The sequence below is a fragment of the Fistularia commersonii genome, chromosome 13 (assembly GCF_037954325.1).
Source record: "Fistularia commersonii isolate RoL2024-O1a breed Wild chromosome 13, RoL_Fcom_v1.0, whole genome shotgun sequence".
Taxonomy (NCBI): Eukaryota; Metazoa; Chordata; class Actinopteri; order Syngnathiformes; family Fistulariidae; genus Fistularia; species Fistularia commersonii.
Window position 1 is genome coordinate 3,823,377 of NC_141296.1, and position 23,597 is coordinate 3,846,973.

At 45.6% G+C, this 23,597-nt stretch overlaps 1 protein-coding gene and 1 pseudogene across 44 annotated transcripts in view; both read left to right on the forward strand.

Moving 5' to 3' along the window:
• The window catches only part of LOC147227604 (protocadherin gamma-C5-like), a 354,356-nt gene extending 331,045 nt beyond the window's left edge, over positions 1 to 23,311 (forward strand). For 13 of the 43 annotated variants that reach the window (XM_086157862.1, XM_086157861.1, XM_086157847.1 and 10 more), the window contains exons 2-4: positions 15,780 to 15,838; positions 18,839 to 18,936; positions 20,534 to 23,311. In XM_086157862.1, coding sequence (XP_086013988.1) covers positions 15,780 to 15,838; positions 18,839 to 18,936; positions 20,534 to 20,817 — 441 coding nt within the window. In that variant the 3' untranslated portion in view covers positions 20,818 to 23,311. Of the gene's footprint in view, positions 1 to 5,231; positions 8,020 to 9,142; positions 11,911 to 15,779; positions 15,839 to 16,298; positions 16,323 to 16,704; positions 16,759 to 18,838; positions 18,937 to 20,533 lie in introns of those variants that run through there. The other 30 variants (XM_086157845.1, XM_086157825.1, XM_086157826.1 and 27 more) reach the window with 13 other exon arrangements.
• On the forward strand, positions 4 to 4,291 carry LOC147227640 (protocadherin gamma-C5 pseudogene; annotated as a pseudogene). Its single transcript, XR_015107057.1, has one exon. The product of XR_015107057.1 is annotated as a protocadherin gamma-C5 pseudogene (transcript).
• Positions 23,312 to 23,597: the final 286 nt, after the last annotated feature.

Here is a 23,597-nt window from a genome sequence, read left to right on the forward strand (position 1 = left end):
TGATGGCCTTTCTTTTTTAAGGCATCATTGGAATTGGTATCATTGGTTTCAAATAGCAGGCTACATCACAGAATGATGATTATATCATGAGCTCATCTTTGACAGGAAACTCATAACAGGGACAAAATCTATAACTAGGAATGATAAGATAGTGAACTTTACTTTAGAGAGATGCGATCTTGGACCAGACATGACGACCACATCAAATATTATAGCGAGCCTCAAATGTTGATGTTTTTGTTGATGCTTGGTTTTTGTGTGATTTTGGGGTTGCGGGGAACTATGTGTGTGTGTGTGTGTGTGTGTTTTGTGGTGCAATGAATTCTGGGGATTTCTACCTGGATTTGAGTCAGAGCAGTTATAGTACAGGCTTGTGTTGTGTGGCAGTGGCGGACAACAGCTATTGCAAATTAAATAGACGTTTTACCATCACCCGGGTGTTTTCCTGACTAATATGGTACAATATTATCATCATAGTAATTTAATGTTGTAGTTTTTTAGTGACCGACTGAGTTGTCCTTTTAAATTTGTTATTTTTTCCCATGGTTTTGTAACACCTAGACACACTATTTGTATGCTTTTGTGTATACTACCTCTATACAGGACTGTCTCAGAAAATTAGAATATTGTGATATAGTTCTTTATCTTCTGTAATGCATTTACGAAAACAAAAAAGTCATACATTCTGGATTCATTACAAATCAACTGAAATATTGCAAGCCTTTTGTTATTTGAATATTGCTGATAATGGCTTACATCTTGAGAAAACTCAAAAATCCTATCTCAAAATATTAGAATAGGATGAAAAAGTATTGTTTTTTTATTGCATTACAGACAATCAAGAACTTTATCACAGTATTCTAATTTTCTGAGACGGTCCTGTAGGGATTTGATTTTAGATTTAATTTTGCAGTTAGGCAAATGTAATTAAACTACCAATATCAAATAGCTAGGAGAAGTTTACCGATGAGGTGATAATGTATTTTTTTCACGTAGGATATTAAGTTATTTTTCTTATTTGTCTTTTTCTGCCTCATTGTGAGGCGACATAGTCCTTTCCAACATCCTTGCATCCTTTTATTTTATGACGCCGACTATACTATCACTTATAAGACTTGTTGATTTTTTTTTTTATATGTTTTCGCACATAGAAGGATTCAGTTTTTCTAACAGTTTGTATTCTTTTGACTATTGTCCACCTTTAGGGATTTCATCTTAGATTGAATTTTCAGTCAGGTGAATATAATTAAAATACCAACATCAAATACTTAGGAGAAGTCAGGATTTTGTTTGAAATCGCAGCAGCAAAAATATAGAGACTGTAGAGATGCACATATCCGGATCCTCATAAATATGATGGGAAGGCTTTAGTAAATGAGCTGTTAGTTATTTTACGTTGAAGAAAATATAGTTTTTTATCTTCACTTGGCTTTTTCTGCCTCATTGTGGGGAAACATGGTCATTTCATACATCCTTGCAGTGCAAGTGCGGTTCTGTCTGCAGAGCACAGTTGCTTCAATCCTACTGGATGCTGGAGAAACTGTGCGCGCCAATAGAATCGTAGGTGATACAAAGAGATCGACTCCCTCCCCCTCCATCGGCAGCCTTGTAGCCAGTACTGTGCTCCGTGCGGGAGGAGAGAGGAGGATGCTTTTTCACCTCCACTTTTCCCGACATATTCGATTGCCGCTCCGCGATGCGTAAACGGGGATCTTCGGAGGGACGAGCCGGGTCGTCGCTGGCGGATTTTCTGACCGGCATCGCGGTGCTGAGATCTATTCGGATGGGGAAATAACGTATCGTAACCACATCGGGGATGACAAAGAGAATGAGATCCCGAGACTGGAGATGGCGGGCGCTGTGGTGGCATCATTTCTTCGTCCTGTGGAGTACAATAGACGGACAGACTCGCTACAGCATCCAGGAGGAGCTGGAACGAGGTTCCGTGGTTGGAAATATAGCCAAAGATCTGGGTTTGGGACTCTCTGAGATTTTTGACCGTAGGCTGCGCGTCGCCTCCGAGGCTGGTAAGCAGTATTTCAGCGTGGATGCGGGGAAAGGAGAGCTGCTGGTGAATGACAGGATAGACAGAGAGGCTCTATGTGGACAAAGCGCCAGCTGCGTTCTGCCTCTGCAGGTCGTGGTGGAGAATCCCTTGCAGTCGCATCGAATAGAAGTGGAAATTAGAGATATAAATGATAACAATCCCAGTTTTCTGAAAAGTGATCATGTAATAGAAATTGCAGAATCCGCCGTTCCCGGTGTGCGTTTTCCTCTTAAGAGCGCAGAGGACCCGGATGTTGGTAGTAACGCGTTAAAGACGTACACGCTCAGTAAAGATGAGTGTTTCACATTAAAGATTAAAGATATTGAAAACGGAAGAAAAATACCAGAACTCCTTTTAAATAAATCTTTAGATCGCGAGAAAAAAGCGATTCACAATTTAGTTCTGACTGCGATGGACGGCGGGAATCCGGTTAAATCCGGAACATCGAAAATTACCATAATGGTGCTTGATAATAACGACAATATGCCAACATTCGATAAGAGTTTATATAAAGTTGCTGTTCCAGAGAACACTGCAAACGGCTCTTTTGTCCTGACAATGAAAGCAACGGACATAGACGAGGGTGTGAACGGGGAAATAGAGTACGCGCTAGGAATAGACACAGCACCCGAATTGGTGTCCTTATTTCATATAGATCCTGGAACGGGAGATTTATTTCTCAAAAATAATCTGGACCATGAAACTCGAGCCTCATATCGAGTTGATATCAGTGCAAAAGATAAAGGAATCCCTAAAATGGAGGGTCATTGCAGCGTTCAGGTGGATGTTATAGATGTAAACGATAACGCGCCGGACATTGTTCTCACTTCAGAACCCAGTTCTGTTCCTGAAGACTCTCTCAGCGGGACAGTTGTGGCTTTGCTGAGCGTCCGAGACTTTGATTCCTCTGAGAATGGAAAAGTGACGCTTCAACTTCCCCGAGGATCTCCTTTTACTCTCAAACCCACGTTTTCCAACAATTACGCACTGGTTACAAGCGGTGCTTTGGACAGAGAGAGAGTCTCAGAGTATAACATCGAGGTAACGGCCACAGATTCAGGCTCTCCTCCTTTATCCAGCAAGAAAGTGATTCCTGTCAGCATCACCGATGTGAACGACAGCCCCCCTGTGTTTTCTCAGCCTCACTATAACGTTTATCTTAAAGAGAACGGCGTGCCGGGCTCCATACTGTACTCGGTATCGGCCTCCGATAGGGATTTCGGCGAAAACGCCAAAATCTCCTACTCCATCCTGGAGTCTAAGGTGCAGGACGTGTCGGTCTCGTCCTACGTTTACATGAACTCGGAGAACGGCAGCATCTACAGCATGCACTCCTTCGACTACGAGAAGCTGAAGGTGTTTGAGATCCGGGTTCAGGCGAAGGACCAGGGCTCTCCGTCTCTCAGCGGCAACGCCACGGTCCACGTTTTCATCCTGGACCAGAACGACAACGCCCCCGCTGTTATTTACCCCTCCGCCGCCGCGCTGGGCTCCTTCTCTCATCAGAGGATGCCCCGCTCGGCCAAAGCGGGTCACCTGGTCACCAAGGTGACGGCCGTGGACGCCGACTCGGGTCACAACGCCTGGATCTCCTACAGGGTGTCGGAGGCCACGGACGCCTCTCTGTTCACGGTCAACCAGTACACGGGGGAGGTGAGGACTAAACGCGGCGTGACGGAGCAGGACGACTCCTCTCAGAGAATCCTGATTGAGATCTCGGACGACGGGGATCCGGTCCAGTCCGCCACCGTCACGGTGTCGGTTCTCCTTGAAGACGGGCCCCCCGAGCCCATCCTGGACCTGCGACAGAAGGCGTCCGAGCCCGGCAGGAAAACCGGGAGGATCACCCTTTATCTGATTCTGTCTCTGGCCTCGGTGTCCGTGCTGTCGCTGCTGACGTTCCTCATCTTGGCGGTGAAATGCATCAGGAGTGGCCGAGGCGGCGGCGGCGGCGGTTGCTGCGTCAGACGGACGGACTGCGACGATTACAAGAACCCCGGTAGAAACCTGCAGATTCAGCTGAACACGGACGGGCCCATCAAGTACGTGGAGGTCCTGGGAGGAGACATGTTGTCTCAGAGTCAGTCCTTCCGCTCCTGCATGTCTCCCATGTCAGAGTACAGTGATTTCACCTTGATCAAGCCCAGCAGCACCACCGACTTTAAGGAGGTGATCAGTGTCCTGGATGCGTCCTTACCTGACAGCACCTGGACCTTTGAGAGCCAGCAGGTGAGCAAAGTGTAGAAAAGCTACACAAGGTGTTTTTATCTGAGGTCACAAAATGATAACCTGAGATAGAACATTCATTCACTTTCAGTTCTATAACATAACACCATAGCTGGACTTTCCCCCTGTGCTGGACCACCTTTTTTTTCTTGCAGTTTGACAAAATTTAGAAAATATCTTCGCATAATTTCCTTTGAAATCATTACGAGTCCGTGCGATTTTAGTTATCTAGCGATTTTATTTGTCCTTAAAATTGTATGTATATTTTTTTTGTCACCGTCCTTCGGGACATGTTGACTATCAGCTCCCTGTAGACAGTTTCAGCACCACCGCGCTGGACAGCGACTTCCTCCAAGTGTCTCTCGGGCGGCAACATTACAAACTGCCAGTGTGAAGACTGGAATTCACCTTTAACACATCACCTTCTTTTATTTAGTTCTCCAAAATGGGCAGTAATATATAGATAATATGCTATGTATAATATAGTATATCATATCATATTGTATTATATTATATAGAGAAAATTTAACTTACATATATATTAAGAGATAGAGATTTATAGATATATAGATTGATAGGTATATAGATAAGATATAGAGATATCTAGTTTTTCATTGCAAACAGGACTATATCAGATGTTGAGCAGCGATTTTCAGCCATTTCAGCAGGTAGTGTAAGGATGTGCGCTGTCAGTTGGAGCTTCTTGACTGTAAGTGGGAGGAGATAAACATACATGTCCTTTTTATTTGTCTCTACTTCTCTTTCGCTCTTTGAAGCATAAGGTTCAAACCATTTAGTCTAAATTGACTCAATTTATTGTATTTAGCTCAGGTTTGGATGATGCTTATTCACTTTTTTGGCATTATAGGTTCAGAGTTTTAATGGATATCTTAGTGTGGGGTTTTATTTGATTTTTTTTCTTGATGCTACTCTACAGCAACTGTGTGTGTGTGTGTGTGTGTGTGTGTGTGTGTGTAGCAGTGCCGTTCAGTATATCTTTCATTGGATAAGAGCCACTGATGCTGTGCACCAATCGCATTCAGGCATGTACAAAGAGATCTACTCCCTCCCCCCCGTAGCATCAGCACTGAAACCACAATGCTTGCACTGGGAGGAGAGAAGGTAGCATCCAGATACTCGGAATATTATCATTTTCATGACATTTTTTTGGACCATGAACAGCCCGTGTACAAACGGAATGGTGGACACCCGCGAAATAAGGACTTTATCTGCATTGTCTCCGCTCCTTCGGACTGACAACGATATATTTCACTGAAAAGGCGATGACAAAGAGAATGAGATCCCGAGGCTGGAGATGGCGGGCGCTGTGGTGGCATCAGTTGTTCCTCCTGTGGAGTACAATAGACGGACAGACCCGTTACAGTATTCCCGAGGAGCTAAAACGGGGTTCCGTGGTTGGAAATATAGCCAAAGATCTTGGTTTGGGACTCTCTGAGATTTTTGATCGTAAGCTGCGCGTCGCCTCCGAGGCTGGTAAGCAGTATTTCAGCGTGGATGCGGGGAAAGGAGAGCTGCTGGTGAATGACAGGATAGACAGAGAGGCTCTATGTGGACAAAGCGCCAGCTGCGTTCTGCCTCTGCAGGTCGTGGTGGAGGATCCGCTGCAGTTGCATCGCGTTGAGATCGAAATTCGAGATATTAATGACAATTCTCCGAGTTTCCGCACAAATGAATTATCTTTGAATTTGCCCGAATTGGCAGCGGTTGGCACACGGTTTCCTTTGGAGAGCGCGACCGACCCGGATGTGGGAAGCAATTCGATTAAATCATATAGTCTTGGTAAAAATGACTGCTGCTCTCTTAAATTGAAGGAAGTCGGAAGCGGTAAGAACGTCCCTGAACTTGTTTTAGAAAAGCCGCTGGACAGAGAGAAAAAGGCGTTTCACAAAATTCTACTCACTGCATTGGATGGCGGGAATCCGGCGAGAATCGGAACATCCCAAATAACCATCAGTGTTCTGGATACAAATGATAATTTCCCCGTGTTTGAAAAAAATATCTATAATGTCACGGTGGGTGAAAATACCGCAAAGGGGGCGGTTATTATTAAACCGAAAGCAACGGACGCCGATGAAGGTTTAAATGGAGAAATCGAGTTCTCCTTCGGCCCCCGGACACCGGACGCGGCGTCCGTTTTCCATATCGATCCCATAACGGGTGAAATCACTTTAACCGGAGAGTTAGATTATGAAAAGATCAAATCGTATGATATCGACGTGACGGCAAAAGACCGAGGCAGCCCGGTGATGGAGGGACACTGCCGCATCCAGGTTGACGTCCTGGATTTTAACGATAATCCACCGGAAATCGTCCTCACCTCTCAGCCGAAACCGGTTCGGGAGGACGCGCCGAGCGGCACGGTGGTGGCGCTGATCGGTGCCCGAGACCTCGACTCGGGGGAGAACGGTAAAGTTACCTTACAGCTTTCTAAAGACGCCCCTTTTGCGCTGAAACCATCATTTTCAAACAATTACGCACTGGTTACAAGCGGCGTCTTAGACAGAGAGAGAGTCTCAGAGTATAACATCGAGGTAACGGCCACTGATTCAGGCTCTCCTCCTTTATCCAGCAAGAAAGTGATTCCTGTCAGCATCACCGATGTGAACGACAGCCCCCCTGTGTTTTCTCAGCCTCACTATAACGTGTATCTTAAAGAGAACGGCGTGCCGGGCTCCATACTGTACTCGGTATCGGCCTCCGATGGGGATTTTGGCGAAAACGCCAAAATCTCCTACTCCATCCTGGAGTCTAAGGTGCAGGACGTGTCGGTCTCGTCCTACGTTTACATGAACTCGGAGAACGGCAGCATCTACAGCATGCACTCCTTCGACTACGAGAAGCTGAAGGTGTTTGAGATCCGGGTTCAGGCGAAGGACCAGGGCTCTCCGTCTCTCAGCGGCAACGCCACGGTCCACGTTTTCATCCTGGACCAGAACGACAACGCCCCCGCTGTTATTTACCCCTCCGCCGCCGCGCTGGGCTCCTTCTCTCATCAGAGGATGCCCCGCTCGGCCAAAGCGGGTCACCTGGTCACCAAGGTGACGGCCGTGGACGCCGACTCGGGCCACAACGCCTGGATCTCCTACAGGGTGTCGGAGGCCACGGACGCCTCTCTGTTCACGGTCAACCAGTACACGGGGGAGGTGAGGACTAAACGCGGCGTGACGGAGCAGGACGACTCCTCTCAGAGAATCCTGATTGAGATCTCGGACGACGGGGATCCGGTCCAGTCCGCCACCGTCACGGTGTCGGTTCTCCTTGAAGACGGGCCCCCCGAGCCCATCCTGGACCTGCGACAGAAGGCGTCCGAGCCCGGCAGGAAAACCGGGAGGATCACCCTTTATCTGATTCTGTCTCTGGCCTCGGTGTCCGTGCTGTCGCTGCTGACGTTCCTCATCTTGGCGGTCAAATGCATCAGGAGCGGCCGAGGCGGCGGCGGCGGCGGCGGCGGTTGCTGCGTCAGACGGACGGACTGCGACGATTACAAGAACCCCGGTAGAAACCTGCAGATTCAGCTGAACACGGACGGGCCCATCAAGTACGTGGAGGTCCTGGGAGGAGACATGTTGTCTCAGAGTCAGTCCTTCCGCTCCTGCATGTCTCCCATGTCAGAGTACAGTGATTTCACCTTGATCAAGCCCAGCAGCACCACCGACTTTAAGGAGGTGATCAGTGTCCTGGATGCGTCTTTACCTGACAGCACCTGGACCTTTGAGAGCCAGCAGGTGAGCCGTGTAGAACAACCACACGAGGTGTTTTTATCCGACTTTCCAAAAAGATACAGCGAGAGAGATAATCCATTCACGTTCAGTTCTTTCATGTAGCTCCATAGCTGGACTTCCCCGTCCTTACTTGTGAACTCCTTTCATTTAGTTGGACATATTTTGGACCATATCTTTGTGTCATAATCTTTAAAATCATCGGAGTTTTTTGTGAGTAATAGTTTTATTGGATGTTTCATTCAGCCTAGAAATCGTATTCGCCATCATTCGAGATGAGTTGAGAGCCGGGAGGTGAGAGAGGAAAATAATAACAGGTCATAATGACTGAGATAATGAAGAGCGGGTCAAAAAGTCAGTTGTTTTGTAGAAATGCAGAAAGATGCCTTGTCTTATATTCATCAGTGAAGCCAATTTGTACATCGCTTTGCATTTATCTCATAATTTTGTCCTGCCTCTCGCGATGTAAGTTTGATATCCTCTTCACAAAAGTAGTTTTTTATTTTCTCTTTTGGCACTGAAAAGCAGTTTTTCTTTTTTTTTTTATTATTTATTTCTAAATAATTTATGTCATATTATTGCAAAGTAGATATCCATATAATATAATTTTATTTTTTTTTTACAATATTTTATCATTTTAACATTTTACAAAATGGTACTTTTTTTTTTCTTTAAAAACAGCTCACTGAAGCGTGTTTCGCGGTTTATGACGTCGTGCGTGGCGTCGCCCGCCATGGCCGCCACATGGCCTCCGCATGTCCCGCTTCCAAGTTTCCTCTTCTCATTTCTGCACTTCCAGGGTGGAAAATACGCCTCCCTGCGGAGGGCGGGCGCAAACGCTGTTCTAGAATGCCGGTTTTGGCATGAAATTGATCCTAATAATCGATTACAATCATATTTACATTAACAAATAAGTCACTGCCATCGTGTGCGAATGGCGTTTTCTTCTAACTGTGATGTTCTCGCCGATGCAATAGGAACCATGAGAACAGTGTGTGTGTGTGTGTGTGTGTGTGTGTGTGTTCGCGGGCTCGCTTGGGCATGCGTGTCTTTCCCTTCCAATCAGCGGGAGTCTTTTGTGGCCTTTCCCCGCCCATGAGGGGAGCAGCTCCGGGCGAGGGACGGGGAAAGGAAGGGGGGGACCCGGAGAGTAGAGTTTCAGTGGAGGCAAACAAAACTTTTGAGATTTTCTTTTTCCTCCCTTTTATTTCTCAACCCCCCCCCATCCACTCCGATCCAAAGTAAGATGAGATGATCACCTCAGAACTCCGGATTGTTCTCCGTTTGAAACGGGAAATGTTTCTCATCGAACCGGGCAGCCTGTTCGTAACGTGGATCATGGATACGTAGAAAGAAGAAGAAGAAGGAGAAGAAGAGGAGGAGGAGGAGGGGGGAATACTTTTGCCGTTCTCCGATCCCTCGGAGCGCCGCACAATGGACTCCAGACCGAGGCGCCGCTCCGGAGGAGGACGGCAGCTGCTCCGGTTGTGCTCCTGTCTGGCTTACATGTCCTTCGCGGCCGCTCAGCTGCGCTACCCCGTGCTGGAGGAGTTACCCCCGGGATCTGTCGTTGGGAATATCGCGAAAGATCTGGGTTTGTCCGCTCAACGGATCGCCCAGCTGAAGTTACAGGTGGTCTCGGAGGATCCGACGCAGTACTTGGAGGTAAGACAAGGGACCGGCGATTTGATTATTAAACAAAAAATCGACCGGGAGGAAATGTGCGACACGTTGACGTGTTCGCTTCACTTCCAAGTGCTGCTGGACGATCCTCTGGAGAGCCATCCCGTGGTGGTGGACATCGTGGACGTGAACGATAACGCACCGAGGTTTTCCACCAGCAATATCTCTTTGGAGATCTCCGAGGCGGCGGTGCAGGGAACCCGGTTCCGCCTGGAGAGCGCGCACGATCCGGACGTTGGTGCCAACTCTTTACGCACGTACCATCTAGTCGCCAATGACTTTTTCGCTTTGAATGTGGAGACCAAAAGCGATGGCAGCAAGTTTCCGGAGCTGGTGGTGGATAAACCTTTAGACAGGGAGGCGCAGGCCTCCTTTCAGCTGCTACTCACCGCCGTGGATGGGGGTCAGCCGGAGAAATCCGGCTCTACGCTCCTGTCCATCAAGATTTTGGATGTAAATGACAACGCGCCCGTCTTCGACGAGCCCGTGAAGAAGATAACCCTGTTGGAAAATGTCGAACTGGACACTTTAGTACTGAAATTGAACGCGACCGACGCGGACGTCGGTCGGAACGGGGAGGTATCGTTCCTGTTTAGTAAGTACACACCCGAGCGCATCCTCAAACTTTTCAGAATAGACCCTAAAAGCGGCGAGATTCGCGTGAAAGGCCACGTGGATTACGAGAAAGCCAGCGCTCATCATATCACGGTGCAGGCCAGAGACGGTGGCTCTCCAGCCATGGAGGGCTCCTGTAACGTCGTGGTGGACGTCGTCGACGTCAATGACAACGCGCCCGAGGTCACCCTGATGAGCCTAAGCAGTCCTATCAGGGAGGACTCGGCGGCAGAAACTGTGATCGCCTTCATAAGCGCCCGGGATCTGGACTCCGGTAAGAACGGGGAGGTCACACTAACTGTCCAACCGGGTTTGCCGTTCAAACTTAACTCAGCCTATGGCATGCGCTACAGCCTCATCACTGCCGGTAAACTGGACCGCGAGAGACTCCCGGAGTACACGGTGGTCATCAAGGCCACGGACGCCGGATCTCCCCCCTTGTCATCGCAGACGACGTTCGTGGTGTCGCTGTCAGACGTAAACGACAACGCCCCCGTCTTCTCCCAGCCGTCGTACACCGTGGATATCCCAGAAAACAACGTCCCGAGTTCTCCCATCACGGCGGTGTCAGCCACCGATCGGGACCAGGGCGACAACGCTCGCATCACCTACTCCATCCTTCCCAGCACGGTCCAGGGCTCGCCCGTCTCCTCCTACGTTTACATCAACCCGGAGAACGGACACATTTTCAGCATGCGCTCTCTGGATCACGAGCAACTCCGAGCTTTCCGCATAGAGGTGCAGGCCCGGGACGCCGGCACGCCCTCGCAGACGGCCAACGTCACTGTGCACGTGTTTGTGGTGGATGTGAATGACAACAGCCCGGTCATTGTACACCCTGTATACCCAAAAGACAAAGGTTTACAGCTCACTCTGCCGCCGTCCGCCGGCCCGGGCTACCTCATAAATAAACTCGTAGGGGTGGACGCAGACAGCGGGCACAACGCTTGGTTGTTTTATTCAATCGCCCCGGGACCAAACGCCGGCATGTTCTATGTCGGGGCGCACAGCGGTGAGATTCGAACGGCCCAGAAGTGGGCAGAGGAGGAAGGTGGCTCGACATATGACATTGTGATCATCATTCAGGACAACGGCGACCCGCCGAAATCCAGTTCTGTGAACATTTCAATAACGGTAGACGAAAAGGACGCGGCAAAAGCGGTTCCCAAAAATGCTCACAAGACGCCTTTTTACCACCGCGCCGGGATGTCGGACATAACCTTGTATCTCATCATCTCTTTAGCCTGCGTATCCGCCGTCTCCTTCATCACATTTGCCGTTCTCATGGTACGTTGCTTAAGGCACCGCGGTCCGGGGCTGGGCGGCTCCGATTGTTGCTGCTACGGTCACCATCGGTCCACCCGATACCACCAAAGGCCGAGCAAAGATCTGCACCTGCAGCTCAACACCGACGGGCCCATACGCTACATGGAAGTCGTCGGAGGTCCCCAGGAGCCTCACACGCGCACTTACAGACCCTGCTACTCCACCATATCCAGCCGAAGTGACTTTGTTTTCATGAAGACGCCCATGCTGAGTCACAACAGCACACTAAACATGACTCTCAGCAGGAAACATCTTATGAACTCAGCCAGTGAGGTGAGGGCTTAAGTGGGTACGCGGTTGCGTCGTCGGGACGATGTGCCACCGTGGGATAACGCACAGATTTGAGAATATAGCGGCACGTTCGGGGGACGCGTTAAGTTTTCACAGTTTTGACATTGGAATGATATCGAGCAACGGACTTGGCAGTAAATGACTATCTCTATTTCTTCAGTCGCGTCGCTCAGCGGTAATGTCTTCCGAAACTCCCCTTTTTTTCGCATCGAGACGGTACCTTCTGTTCGTGCTGAAAAAAGGTCACAACTTTTTTTTTAATTTCCCTCAGACACAGATTCGGGAGGAATTTAGCTCGCACCTTAATATTTAATCCAACGCCGGCAAAGGAATGGGGAAAAGGGGGACCATGCCTCTAACAGATGTGGGGGAGGAGACGAACAGATGAAAAAAGGTCCTGCAATGTTGGCTCACTGTAAGGGCTGGGGGACAGAAGGGAAGAGGATGACAGTGAGAGATGGGATCCGAGCAGAGGAAAAGGGCCAAGGGGGGAAAAAAAAGGGCTTGAGGAGGGTTGTGGGTGGGGGTGGGGCTCCATGAATAACGCTATAGCTAAAAACAGGAACTCACGAGGTCACTTGTGTGACATTTGACTTCCTGTCGTCCTCTGAACTCTTGACGCTTGGTTCCAGGATGTAGCAACGCGTCGCCGTTCTTGCTTTGTGGTCGGTACACATGTTTGTATTTTCAATTCTGGGTCAGGGGCCTTTTTTCATTCAGTGTGCTGATCTATAATAAGATAAACAAAAAAACACAAGCTGACTTTTTTTTTTTTTTCTGGTCTGAAGCAGAGGAAGATGAATCATAGCTGACATGCTCTAGAAGGGTGATTATTTGGGATATTGCTGCTTTATTTCCCCAGTAATGCACATAGTTTCTTCTCCAACAATGTGGAAATATTACTTTTATCGTTGTTATTCACAACTTCAAATCTCATTACGGTGTCAGCTTTTCAAAGCTTTGTCCTGCCTACCCTGAATGAGCTGTTCTTTTAGGTCAGCTGGGTTCCATCTGTCTCACTGGTTTAGTGACACGTGGCCATTGAGAAGACAATAGAAGAGAGAGGCTCAGATCACGGAAAATGAAGGACGGTTTTATGCGTAGGTGCACGACAACGTGTTGCGCGCTTCATCACCGCTCGAAAGCGTCGGCCGCCACTTTGTGTGCTTATGTCGCCGCACGCGAGTGTATGTGTTACACGTTTGCGCACTTTTAGCGAACGCTCGATCATCTATCGCTTTCTGTTGCTCTCGTTTAATACCGTGTGGGTATTTAAAACTTTGAAAGGAATGTTATTACATTCCAGTGGCCTTCCATGTCTTGTGCTTTCCAGACAGAACACTGTTCCCTGTCTTTAAATTAATACCATGTGTGTTAAATCTGGATTAGAATATTATTCAAACTGCTTCTGACTAGGATAGGCAATTTGTGATTGTATATTGTTTGTTAGCTTACTGGTAGTTTGCTTATTGTTTGTTGAATTCCTTGTTAGTTGCTTCATAATTTAAATTGGGCCTATAGGGATAGTAACATCTTGCCCTGTGTATTAAAGAATGCTCTTCCCCAGCCCTCGTTGGTGTTGAAGGAGTTTGATGGAGTGTTTATTTATTTTATGGATGACAAAGTCTGCGTCCCTAACCATCTGGTTCATTCGGTGAGATGTTTGGTCATATGAGTAACGGTGTTTGACTTGCTTGGGATGGGACTGCCTTTTTAAGAAATGTGAGATAAGCAAGTGAGTGGATGTGCCAGGCCGTACGTGCTGGAGTTCATCAGAATAACAGAACAGATGTTATTAGTTTCAAGAGCACCGGGTTCAGAACCACTTTTGACTTTTTTTTTTTTTTGTATTTGGATTTTTTATTTTAAGAACATTTTCACCGAAAATATCCAAAGGGAATGTAAATGTTTATAGATGTATGAAAAGGTTATAGGCCGATATCAAAGGTGACACTTTTACCAACACACTAGATGTTTGCCAGATGAACCCACGTCCTCCTGCTACAGATGGAATTTCCATCAACAGATACCGAAACTCATCGCTATCATGCTGGAGTACTTGAAAACTCAGACATGTAACCTGGCTTTGTGGTGGGAAAAAAAAACCAACTTTGTTTTTAAGTGTCTATTGTTCATCTGCCCCTGGAGGTTATCATGTTTAAAGGAGAAAAGAATTGCATTGTATTCATATATCTTTTCCCATGTCTCACGCTCACAGTGAAACCCAAATGTTCAGTCAGCTACCCTTCGTTCCATGTGTTTGCAGTGGGTTCTGACCTTGGTAATGATGAGCATGTGTCTGCGACTGTGTGTGTGCTTTGTGTTTTGAGTCACATAGCTGGAATGCTGGGCCTCTCTGGGGATGTTTGCCTGAACTCAGGGGCAATCATTTTGTCTCACCAACAAACCCAACCCATTTTTGATTTTAAGAACTAAGAGTCAACCGATCTCTGCATTAAGGGAGGGTTAATATTCAGTCATTTTCAGAAAATGCTGAGTGTCGGGGTTTGATGTGAGCTTTCTTCTGGCTATTTTTTTTTGTTATCTTCCTTCAGGACGTGGCATGATGCCATTAATTGGGTTACCATCGAGGTTAATTAAATATTTTATTTTTTCTTGTCTATTAATAGACATTGTTACCGTAGAAGATACACAAAATAGGTTAATTCTCCAAGTGACCTAAATTACAATGCGGCTATCACGTGTGGATCATTGGAAGTCATTCTGTGTCCTTCTAATGTCCGAGCTGCATTACTTGTCACTCCCTTATTTGAGCTTGTAGATTTGTCTTTCTGCAGGGATCTCCTCAATTTATTCGGATTATCATCCCCGGTTTCCTTGGCTCCGAAAACCCGTGCCCAGCCGTGCATTCAGCCTTAGCGGTGCATTCAGTCACAGTTATTTTAGTTTATCCTATGATCCCCTTCCCGTTGTAGCTATATAGATATTCCGTGTAGCATTAATTTTTAAGGGACTTTCCCTTTCTTGTGCCTCTTTAGCGCTTTTTTTTTTTTTTTTCATTCACTGCAGCAGAAGAGCTCTTTCAATAATGTAGTGCATCATCCTGCAGGCCTCGCTTGGGAGCTCTTGTGTCGATTTAGTGGTAGAATCTGGAGCCCAGCCAAAGATCTATTCCCTGCATCGCTGCACAACAAGAGGGATTGTGGAGAGGGAGAGCACATGGTGACATGGACATTGTGGATAGATGGGCAGCAGTGCAGTGGACTTGAAGACATTAATAGAGAGTCGGAGCAGTATATAGAGATGAGAGAGGAATGCAATGTAAAATGGCTTTTTATCGCTGCTGAGCTGCCATCTTGAGTAACAACAGCGGTCAGATGTTTCAAGGTCTGTTTACCTCAGATGCATAAATGCGCAAAAAACAATGTATTCTGGAGCAGGGATGCAAAGTAAAACAATGCTTTTCACGTTAAGTCTTTGGACATGCACTTCATGCTTTAGTGGCATCACAGGAAACATTGTTTTTTTTCTAAGTTGCGGAGTTGTGATCATAATGTCCTCTTTCTAGAGCCATCTGCCATTGTTTATATTTTCAGTCTTATTTTAGAAGCATAGTTCTAGTTTTGTTTGTGAACTACTTTTCCATATATAATAATCTACTGCTGTCCGTAAACAACACGGAAAGACCGACGCAAACCAACTTGTGAAGTTAATCACGCACACATACACGCACACGCACACGCACACACACACACACACACACACACACACACACACACACACACACACACATCTACAACAACAACACTGATCCACGCACAGCTGAGAAGAAGCTTCATGTTGTTGAATGAATCATGTATTTCATCATGCATCATTTGTTGTCTTCACAGCAAAAGCCCCCCAACAATGACTGGCGTTTTACACAGGGACAGAGACCTGGACCTAGTGGGTGAGTAAATCAACACACACACACACACACACACACACACGCACACACACAAACACACACAGACACACACACATGCGATACCAGGCGATGAAACAGGGATTGATGCAAGATGAGGAATAAACAGTGGAGTTGGATTGTAGGACAGTTTGTCATGATGTGAACGTCTGAATCTGACAATCATCTATATGGTGATTTTAAACGTTACGATGTCATCTACACAGACTACATTTCTGATTCTGTATCCCTCTGCTTTAAAAGGCAGCTTTATAAAATGGCTGCCGCAGCTTCCACTCCCCCTCCCTTTCTGTTTCTCCCCTCTCTGCTCTCTGTGCGCCATTACTCAGTGCTACTGATGAGGGACAAGGACCAGAGCTAGTGGGGGATGGGATTACTTACTCTGCGTGTTCTCTCTCCATTTGTACCATCTAAGAGCTTGTTTATTTTCTTTTAATACCATCAGTTTCATCCGTGAATTCCCTGCTAAGTGAGTATCGTTGTATGTGTGTCGATCACCTTCCCCCCCCCCCCATATCATGTGGGCCAATATAGCATCAGTTCACACGGTGACAAGGCCTAATTCTTAATAAACAAGCTTAGGCGGAAAAAAAAGTATATATATATATATATATGCATATATCAGTTAAGCAAGTTGGGAAATGTGAGAAAATGCTGTTTGGGAACGATGGATGCGTTAGACATTGCTCATACTGGTTGTGGGGGAAAAAAAATGCCTGGCTTACCATGGGTTATTTCTTAAATTGATGTTTAATACACTTGGGTAACATATCCTGTTCCTTATACTAACCCCAGTCTTCAGTCAGGCTCTTTCTTATTTTCTCAGACTGTATAACTTGTTGTGTTTTTAGTCCCCACATGCCATACGGTACACACATACGATGGACGCCGAAGAGTGGGACAAGGTACTAATTTAGGTGTAGGAACTCTAGCCCCTTTCTGCCCTTAATATCTGCTCAGTGTTCGGTTTTGTCTCGTCACTCTTTAGAGGAAGCGGGACCTGATCAGTTAATAAGGGCGGATAGTTGTATGTAGGTAGTTCACCCAGGTTGAGTGCTGTGCTGTCTGTAGATGTACCCGACCCGAGGCTTCTTATAGCTTCCCTGAAAGTTTGATCAGGTTTGTGGATCGATGTGCTTAGGCCACAATGCCTGCTGTGGTACTGAAAGGACCGTAACACTTTTGAGTTTGTGTGCAGTGTTTTGTAGTACTGCTATGCCGTGTCTTTGTGTTATGAATGATACATCATGGTTAGTATAGTCTGAGAGTTTGTTTTCCCATCCCTTCAGAATGGCTTATCATAGCTTGTTGCAATTGATGTACGTGTGTGATGGTTGTAGCCCAACGTCATCATGCGGCTAATTCTACCACCCAACAGGAAACACTAGTAGCGGTACCAAAAAAAACCAAACTAGATTTACGGAGTTTTAATCGACTTAAAAAAGCTGACACCGATGTGAGAAAGTCCACCTTGTGGTTATCTGTTTGGACTTGGATGAACTTTGAATTGTTCCGCACTGTACTTGGTAAAAAATACAGTGGAGAGAGACAACCTAAGCGATAAAGCATATCTTGTGAGATTTCACAAGCCGAAACCAGCCTTTTTCAACCCCGGGAGATTCATCTGGTCCACAAAAGTATGTGCTTCCCCAGAGGAAGTGATAATGCTGACCACAGGAAGCCCTTAACACAACCATGGGATGCGATAAGTCCCATGACATGCTAATTTACCATAAATGAAGCCCTCACTTTTATCTCAAGAGGCCCTAAAATGTCTGTCCAGGGTTTTCTGACAATACCCAAACATTGGCTGCCTGGTACAATTCTTTTTCTCAGACCCTGGCATTGAAATAAAAACTACATAAGAGCTGCGGTGGTGAAATTTGGCAACCCGATTCCAAAGTAATCTCTGCTTTTTCTCTTTAATTCATAAATAAAATGGTATTAACAAGTGTCACATTTAAATTGGTGTCTGCGTCCCTTTTAAATCTCACATTCAACCCGTGTTTTTACTTCTGTGCTTCAGAACTCAGTAAAAAAAAATTGGTTAGGTTAAAAACTCTTAACTAAATCCTCAATGTGTTTTTATCTTTTGCTGCCAAATTGACGGCCTTCTTCTTATCTCCTCGTTGGATAATATTTCTCCGAATGTCCTCAGATGTTTTATTTACTTCTCCTTATAATAGCTTTCAAGGAAAATGGAAAGTATGTTTTAGCCTTGCGTGAAATACAACAACACTACGATCTGACCGGCAGCCAAAATGTTTTGCCGGCATGAGTGTAATCATATTTGATGTGTATTAACGATCTGTGGTTAATTTGAAAATAAATGAAGATGATTTTAGCACTTTAGGAACAGAAACGGACAAGAATTTAGCATTGTAACCCAGCCGTGGGACTTCAGAGCTATGTCGGCGTGTCGGTAAAGGAATGGAAATAAGTACATGAGCATAATAGATGGCAGATCTAGTTTTTTTTTTTCCCCTTTGTTCCCTCCACATGCAAATTACAGACTTTTCAAATAAATAAGCTTCTAAAGGTGAATGTTGCCCACATGGAAATGATCAGTATTTCCTGAACGCCGCATGTGTGACTTTGCAGACAGCTATTTCCTTTAAAGGTTGGATCATTAAATATTTAATCAGATTTACAACGCGGCGGTGCTCACGGCCATACCGGAGATTGTGCGAATGTTGTACGATGTTTACTTTGTGTGAAGGCTTGAACACGCTTGCTGCTGTGTGTCTGTGTGCAGACACATTAGTTGCCTTAACAAAAGTGTGCTTTAGCGTGTGTTTTTGTTTGAGACACACCGTGTTTTGTATACAATACATGCTACTTGTTAGGCTCCCCCGAGTTTTCCTCAGGCTGTGTATTTCGCTGTCAGCTGCTTTGCCGTTACATCATAACAAACCACATAAACACATATAATCTAGTGGATAAAAACAGTTGTTTACATTTTTTGTCTTCTTGATTTCCTGTCAGGGCTACTGGAGGACCTGAAGTTGCCATGGGAACCGGTCCTTGGCCCCAGCCCCCGACTGAGGCTGAGCAGCTCCAAGCCCTGATGGCTGCAGCGAACGGTGAGTCCAATACCTTGTCTTTTTTTTTTTTTTTTCCCCCGCCCTCCACTCCCCCTATACTATATTGGCTTTTTTACAAAATCTCTCTCCATCTTCAATAGCACAGGTTTGAAGTATGGCATGACTCATATACCTGTGCGGGATTTATGTGTCCGTGACATATCGCACGGACTGGGCGCATGCTGATAAATGCCGTAAATCTTGCTCCGGACGTTACTACCCGCAGTTACTGTCAGACAAATAGTCTTGTGTGTTTATTTCAATAACATAAAGATGATGTATGTTTCCACTGCACACAGTGATCACATGGACACTGTTGTGCCATAAACAAAGACAATAGGTCCACATGTAACATTCAACCTTGTTCACAGTTCAGTCATATTCCACTTTTCCTGGAATATTCCACTCTTTCTGCCATATTAGCGTTGCCCCGGCGCAGAGGACGCGGACTCAGTGACTCACTGCTGTGCTGTTGCTGCAGACAGCCTTATAATCAAACGGAGATTGTGTTCAGTGACAAACAAAATCCACATCTGAGGATGCATACGAATGTTTACAAGATTTGTTTTAAAATATATCAAGTCATTGTTTCCACTGTTCTTCTGACCAATATCACATCCCTCTTTCCCTGATATTCTGAGCCAAAACCTTTAGGAAATGGCACTGGCCACGGTGTGTGTTTTTTCCATCTACAAAAGCAGAGGGAGAAAATTCTGTCTTGGATTTGCCGCTGACCTGCATGTGAGAGGGAAAATTAAACAAAGCAAACAAACAGTCAGCAAATGTGATAATTATAGAAGCCTGTCTTTCCTCTTGAATTAAAATCACTACGTTGACAAGACCAAAAGTAGCAAAATAAAGGGTGAGCTTAGTATATAGGTAGCACGTACAGTTAACCTGGCAGCTTCGGTGTGTTTATATAGGCTGAGAGGAACTACGGGGTGGGGGAGGAGGAATGCGAGCGGCTCTGCAATGCAGGGGCTGCGAGAGAATTATGAGCTGAGCAGCTACGTCACACACACACACACACACACACACACGGAAACAGCATAATGACAGAAACGGAGAAGAATCATTTCACTGCCTGTACACATTTCCTTGAAATGTTCATATTTGCGAAACTGAGGCTATTTTCCATCAGTGTAAAATATTTAGCCGAAATTAAATCTTATTTTACATTACATTTGGCAGACGCTTTTATCCAAAGCGACTTACAATAGAGGACATAAGGACTGCAAGTAACACTGCAAATACAAGATGCACAGGAAATATACAGAACAGTAAGCTTGGGTTAGTGTTTTTTTTTTTTTTTTTTTTTTTTTGTTTTTGACAAAGACGTACACAAACGTACACACACACACACTGCATAGCCTAACTTGGTGCCTAACCTGATATGGGGCAGCTCAAGCATCAAAGCAGTTTTATTTCACGATAAATTCTATAACTGATTATCCCAGTTTCTCTTTCATGAGCTACTTTCATTTTGTATCTCTGTTATAGAGTTTCCACTGGGAATTAAGGAAGTCTAACGAATTTCATCCCTTTCTCCTCTCCCGCCTCGTCCCCGATTCCCCCACTCTGTCCCTCTTTCTCCCAGAAGTGAGCGAGGCTACGGCCACTTTGGGACCGGGCACGATGGGCCTGAGCACCCGCTACAGCCCTCAGTTCACCCTGCAGCACGTGCCTGACTATCGCCAGAACGTCTACATCCCTGGCAGCACAGCAACACTCACCTCCAACCCCCAGCAGCAGCAGGCCACAGCCCAGCAAGCCGCACAGCAGGCGCTGCCGCCACCCCAGTCCTCAGGCCAACCTGAACCCCCAAAGGCTGCCCAGACCCCTGCCTCCAAGAAGAAGTCCACCAAGAAGGAGAAGAAGTAAAGCAGGAAAAAGTGAAGTTGAGGAATATGCTAAATCTTGCTTGATCCGATAAGAACCCCCCCCCCAACCCCACCCCCAATCCCTAACCCCCGCGCCCCCATACCCACCACTAGGTATCTCACTGCTCTGCAGATTCACTACTCTAAATGCTGGTGGCGAGTAACTTTTGACCACATCGACGCGGTCGATGGCTCAATGAAAAGGTGTTTTGATGGCCTTCGATTGAACGTGCTGAACGCCTTTGCTGGTTTAATCCATTCTGTGCTGGAAGTCTAGTAATGCTCTTGTGATCTTCTGCAGTAGATATTTTTGGCAGGATATGGGGGGATTATGTGATTTTATTTTCAAATTTGGCAAATCAAATAAACTTGGACAAAGAGATTTAGTATAACCAACCTTGATGGGGTAAGAAGGATATAAGCAGTGATGTAACCCGAAGTGAAATGTTAATGTCTTTCATGTTGGAGTTATTGTTCTCTTTCCATTAGGTGGAAAGTTTGCTATTGTAAAGTATGCTAGTTGCCATCCATTATAATACTATATAGGGTCAGCCTTGCGGGATATTAATGCATAAGTCCCGCGGATGCGGGGCTTCTGTTTCCACGGATATTACAATCTCTTCTGCATGCTCTTTAAGGTTCCAACCACATATACTAGTTTAGAGATTCAAACTATGCATTGCAAAAGCTAAAAGGAGGAAATCCTCAATCTGTTTTCCTCTCTTCAATTGCTGGTCAATATAATGCACATATAGCATTTACTTGACCCAAAATGGGAAATTACTTTTGTAATCATAGTTGGAAAAAAAATGAAAGGAAAAAGATTTTAACCTTCTGGTATTTTTATGACCTGAGCATGCCCCTGGAAGACGGGCTGGCAGAGGGTATGGCAGCATGGAGTTGCCAGAGTCATTAGTCACGCTGCCCACGGGGGCGGCAAAAAAAGCATAAAGGCCTTGCATCTTGTGTAACACTTCCAGATGGACTCAAATATGTCCTGTTGCCATGCACACTCGACCCTCCCCACTTCACATCCAGCTCGCGTCCTCCCCCTCGCTGCCCCCATGTTGAGAGCCAAACTTTAAGAAATGCACTGTTCGTATTCTGAAGACCAGACGACGTAGGGGTAGTTACAATGTCGGTCTCTAGGGAAACATGTAGACACGTTTAATGTAAGAGCTTAGGTGTTTTTAGACAAATGAAGAAGATTTCCCCCCCTAGCCGCCCCAAAGTGCTGAAAACAACTTCTTAGCGTGTCACAGTGTTGCTTTTCTTTTTTTTTTTTTTTTCCTCCGGGGAAATGATAACTCAATAGCTTAGAGAAAATGTTTGTACAAGAACTGAACTCTCTACCGTCCATTTGCCTGCCAGGAGCTTGGTTAGACACACCTGCATGACAAAGGCAGCTTGGAGGCCGGGTCAGTGGGAGAAGAGGGGCTCGGTGATGGGCACGCTGGCCGAGGTGGCACCATCGGGGCTGGGAAAACAACCTTGGCTCTATCCACAGAATGTACAGAGGAACCGCTGTTGAACCGCCCCCTCGCGTCTCCCCAAATTCTCTCCGATTTGCACTGACCCATATAGAGGTCACCAGAGCCAAGCATAGTGTCCCTGTTGGTGAGAAGATGCCACTCAATCGTCCTCGACAAATAAACGGGAAGCCTCGGCCCCGTCAACCGCCCGCTTCGGTCCTCCCCTCCTCAGTCCTGTGAGGCTCATCCCCACTGTAAATAAACACAAGTCCTGTTGATGGTATGAGCCAGTTGTTTGTATTGTGGGGACCACGTCCAACAACTTAGAAGTATAAAGAAAAAATTTAAAAAAAGTCCCTCTTCGCAAGGCGTGGCTTACTACTGGAATGTGTTGCATTTTGTTTTTCAGGAAAAATAAGAAAAACCACAGATTTAAAAAAAAAAATAAGAGGAAAGAAATCACTCATGAATAAAAATCTAAGATGTTCTTCTACAGTTTGTGTTGCAATGTAGTAACTAAGCACCATGAAAGCCAACTAACTCTTCAGTGTAAATAAATGAATTAAAGATAAGTTTAGGTAAGTAAACAAGGTGACACACGTAGACTAGTTAACTTGTGATATGTGTTGCGCATATTTTTGTGTTCATTTTCTCTCTTCTATCTTTTATCACCCTGTATAGAAACAAAACAAAAACAAAACAAAACAAAAAAAAAAAAAACAACTGAAATGTTTCTATCCTTCTGTAACCTCTTAATGTTCTTTTGCGGTGATTTTATCTTGTGCATTTGTGAAAGAATGCCTCTCATGCTGTTTCTGTCCATATGAAGAAATTATAAATATATATGTGTAAGTCCGTCCGCTGCTGAATTAATACTCTATCCTGCTGTATTATCTTTCTTATCAAATGCTTAGTTCCCACGCTATATCCCTGTGTTATTCTCTTATTTTTATGCTAATATTTATATTGCTGTTTTATTTTCTCTTGAACACTGACATTTCAAATAAAAAGATTCTGAAATCATTTAAGATTTCTCGTGTGCATTTTAACCATGTTAACATGCTCATCTTTAGGCAACTATGTTAACCTGCAGTTAACCTCGTGCACAATTGATATTGCTAATGCTATTAATTCAAGACAACTTACAGACGCCGAACACGGCCAGACGTCTATTTCAAGCTCCTTATCTGACCCACGTTAATCTTCAGTTTAATGTTTCCCAGAATGTTTTGTTGCATCCCTTTAACTTCTCTCCTGTGGGCAGTGAAAACTGTAAAAATTTCAAGATTGGTCACCCCCAAAAATGTTA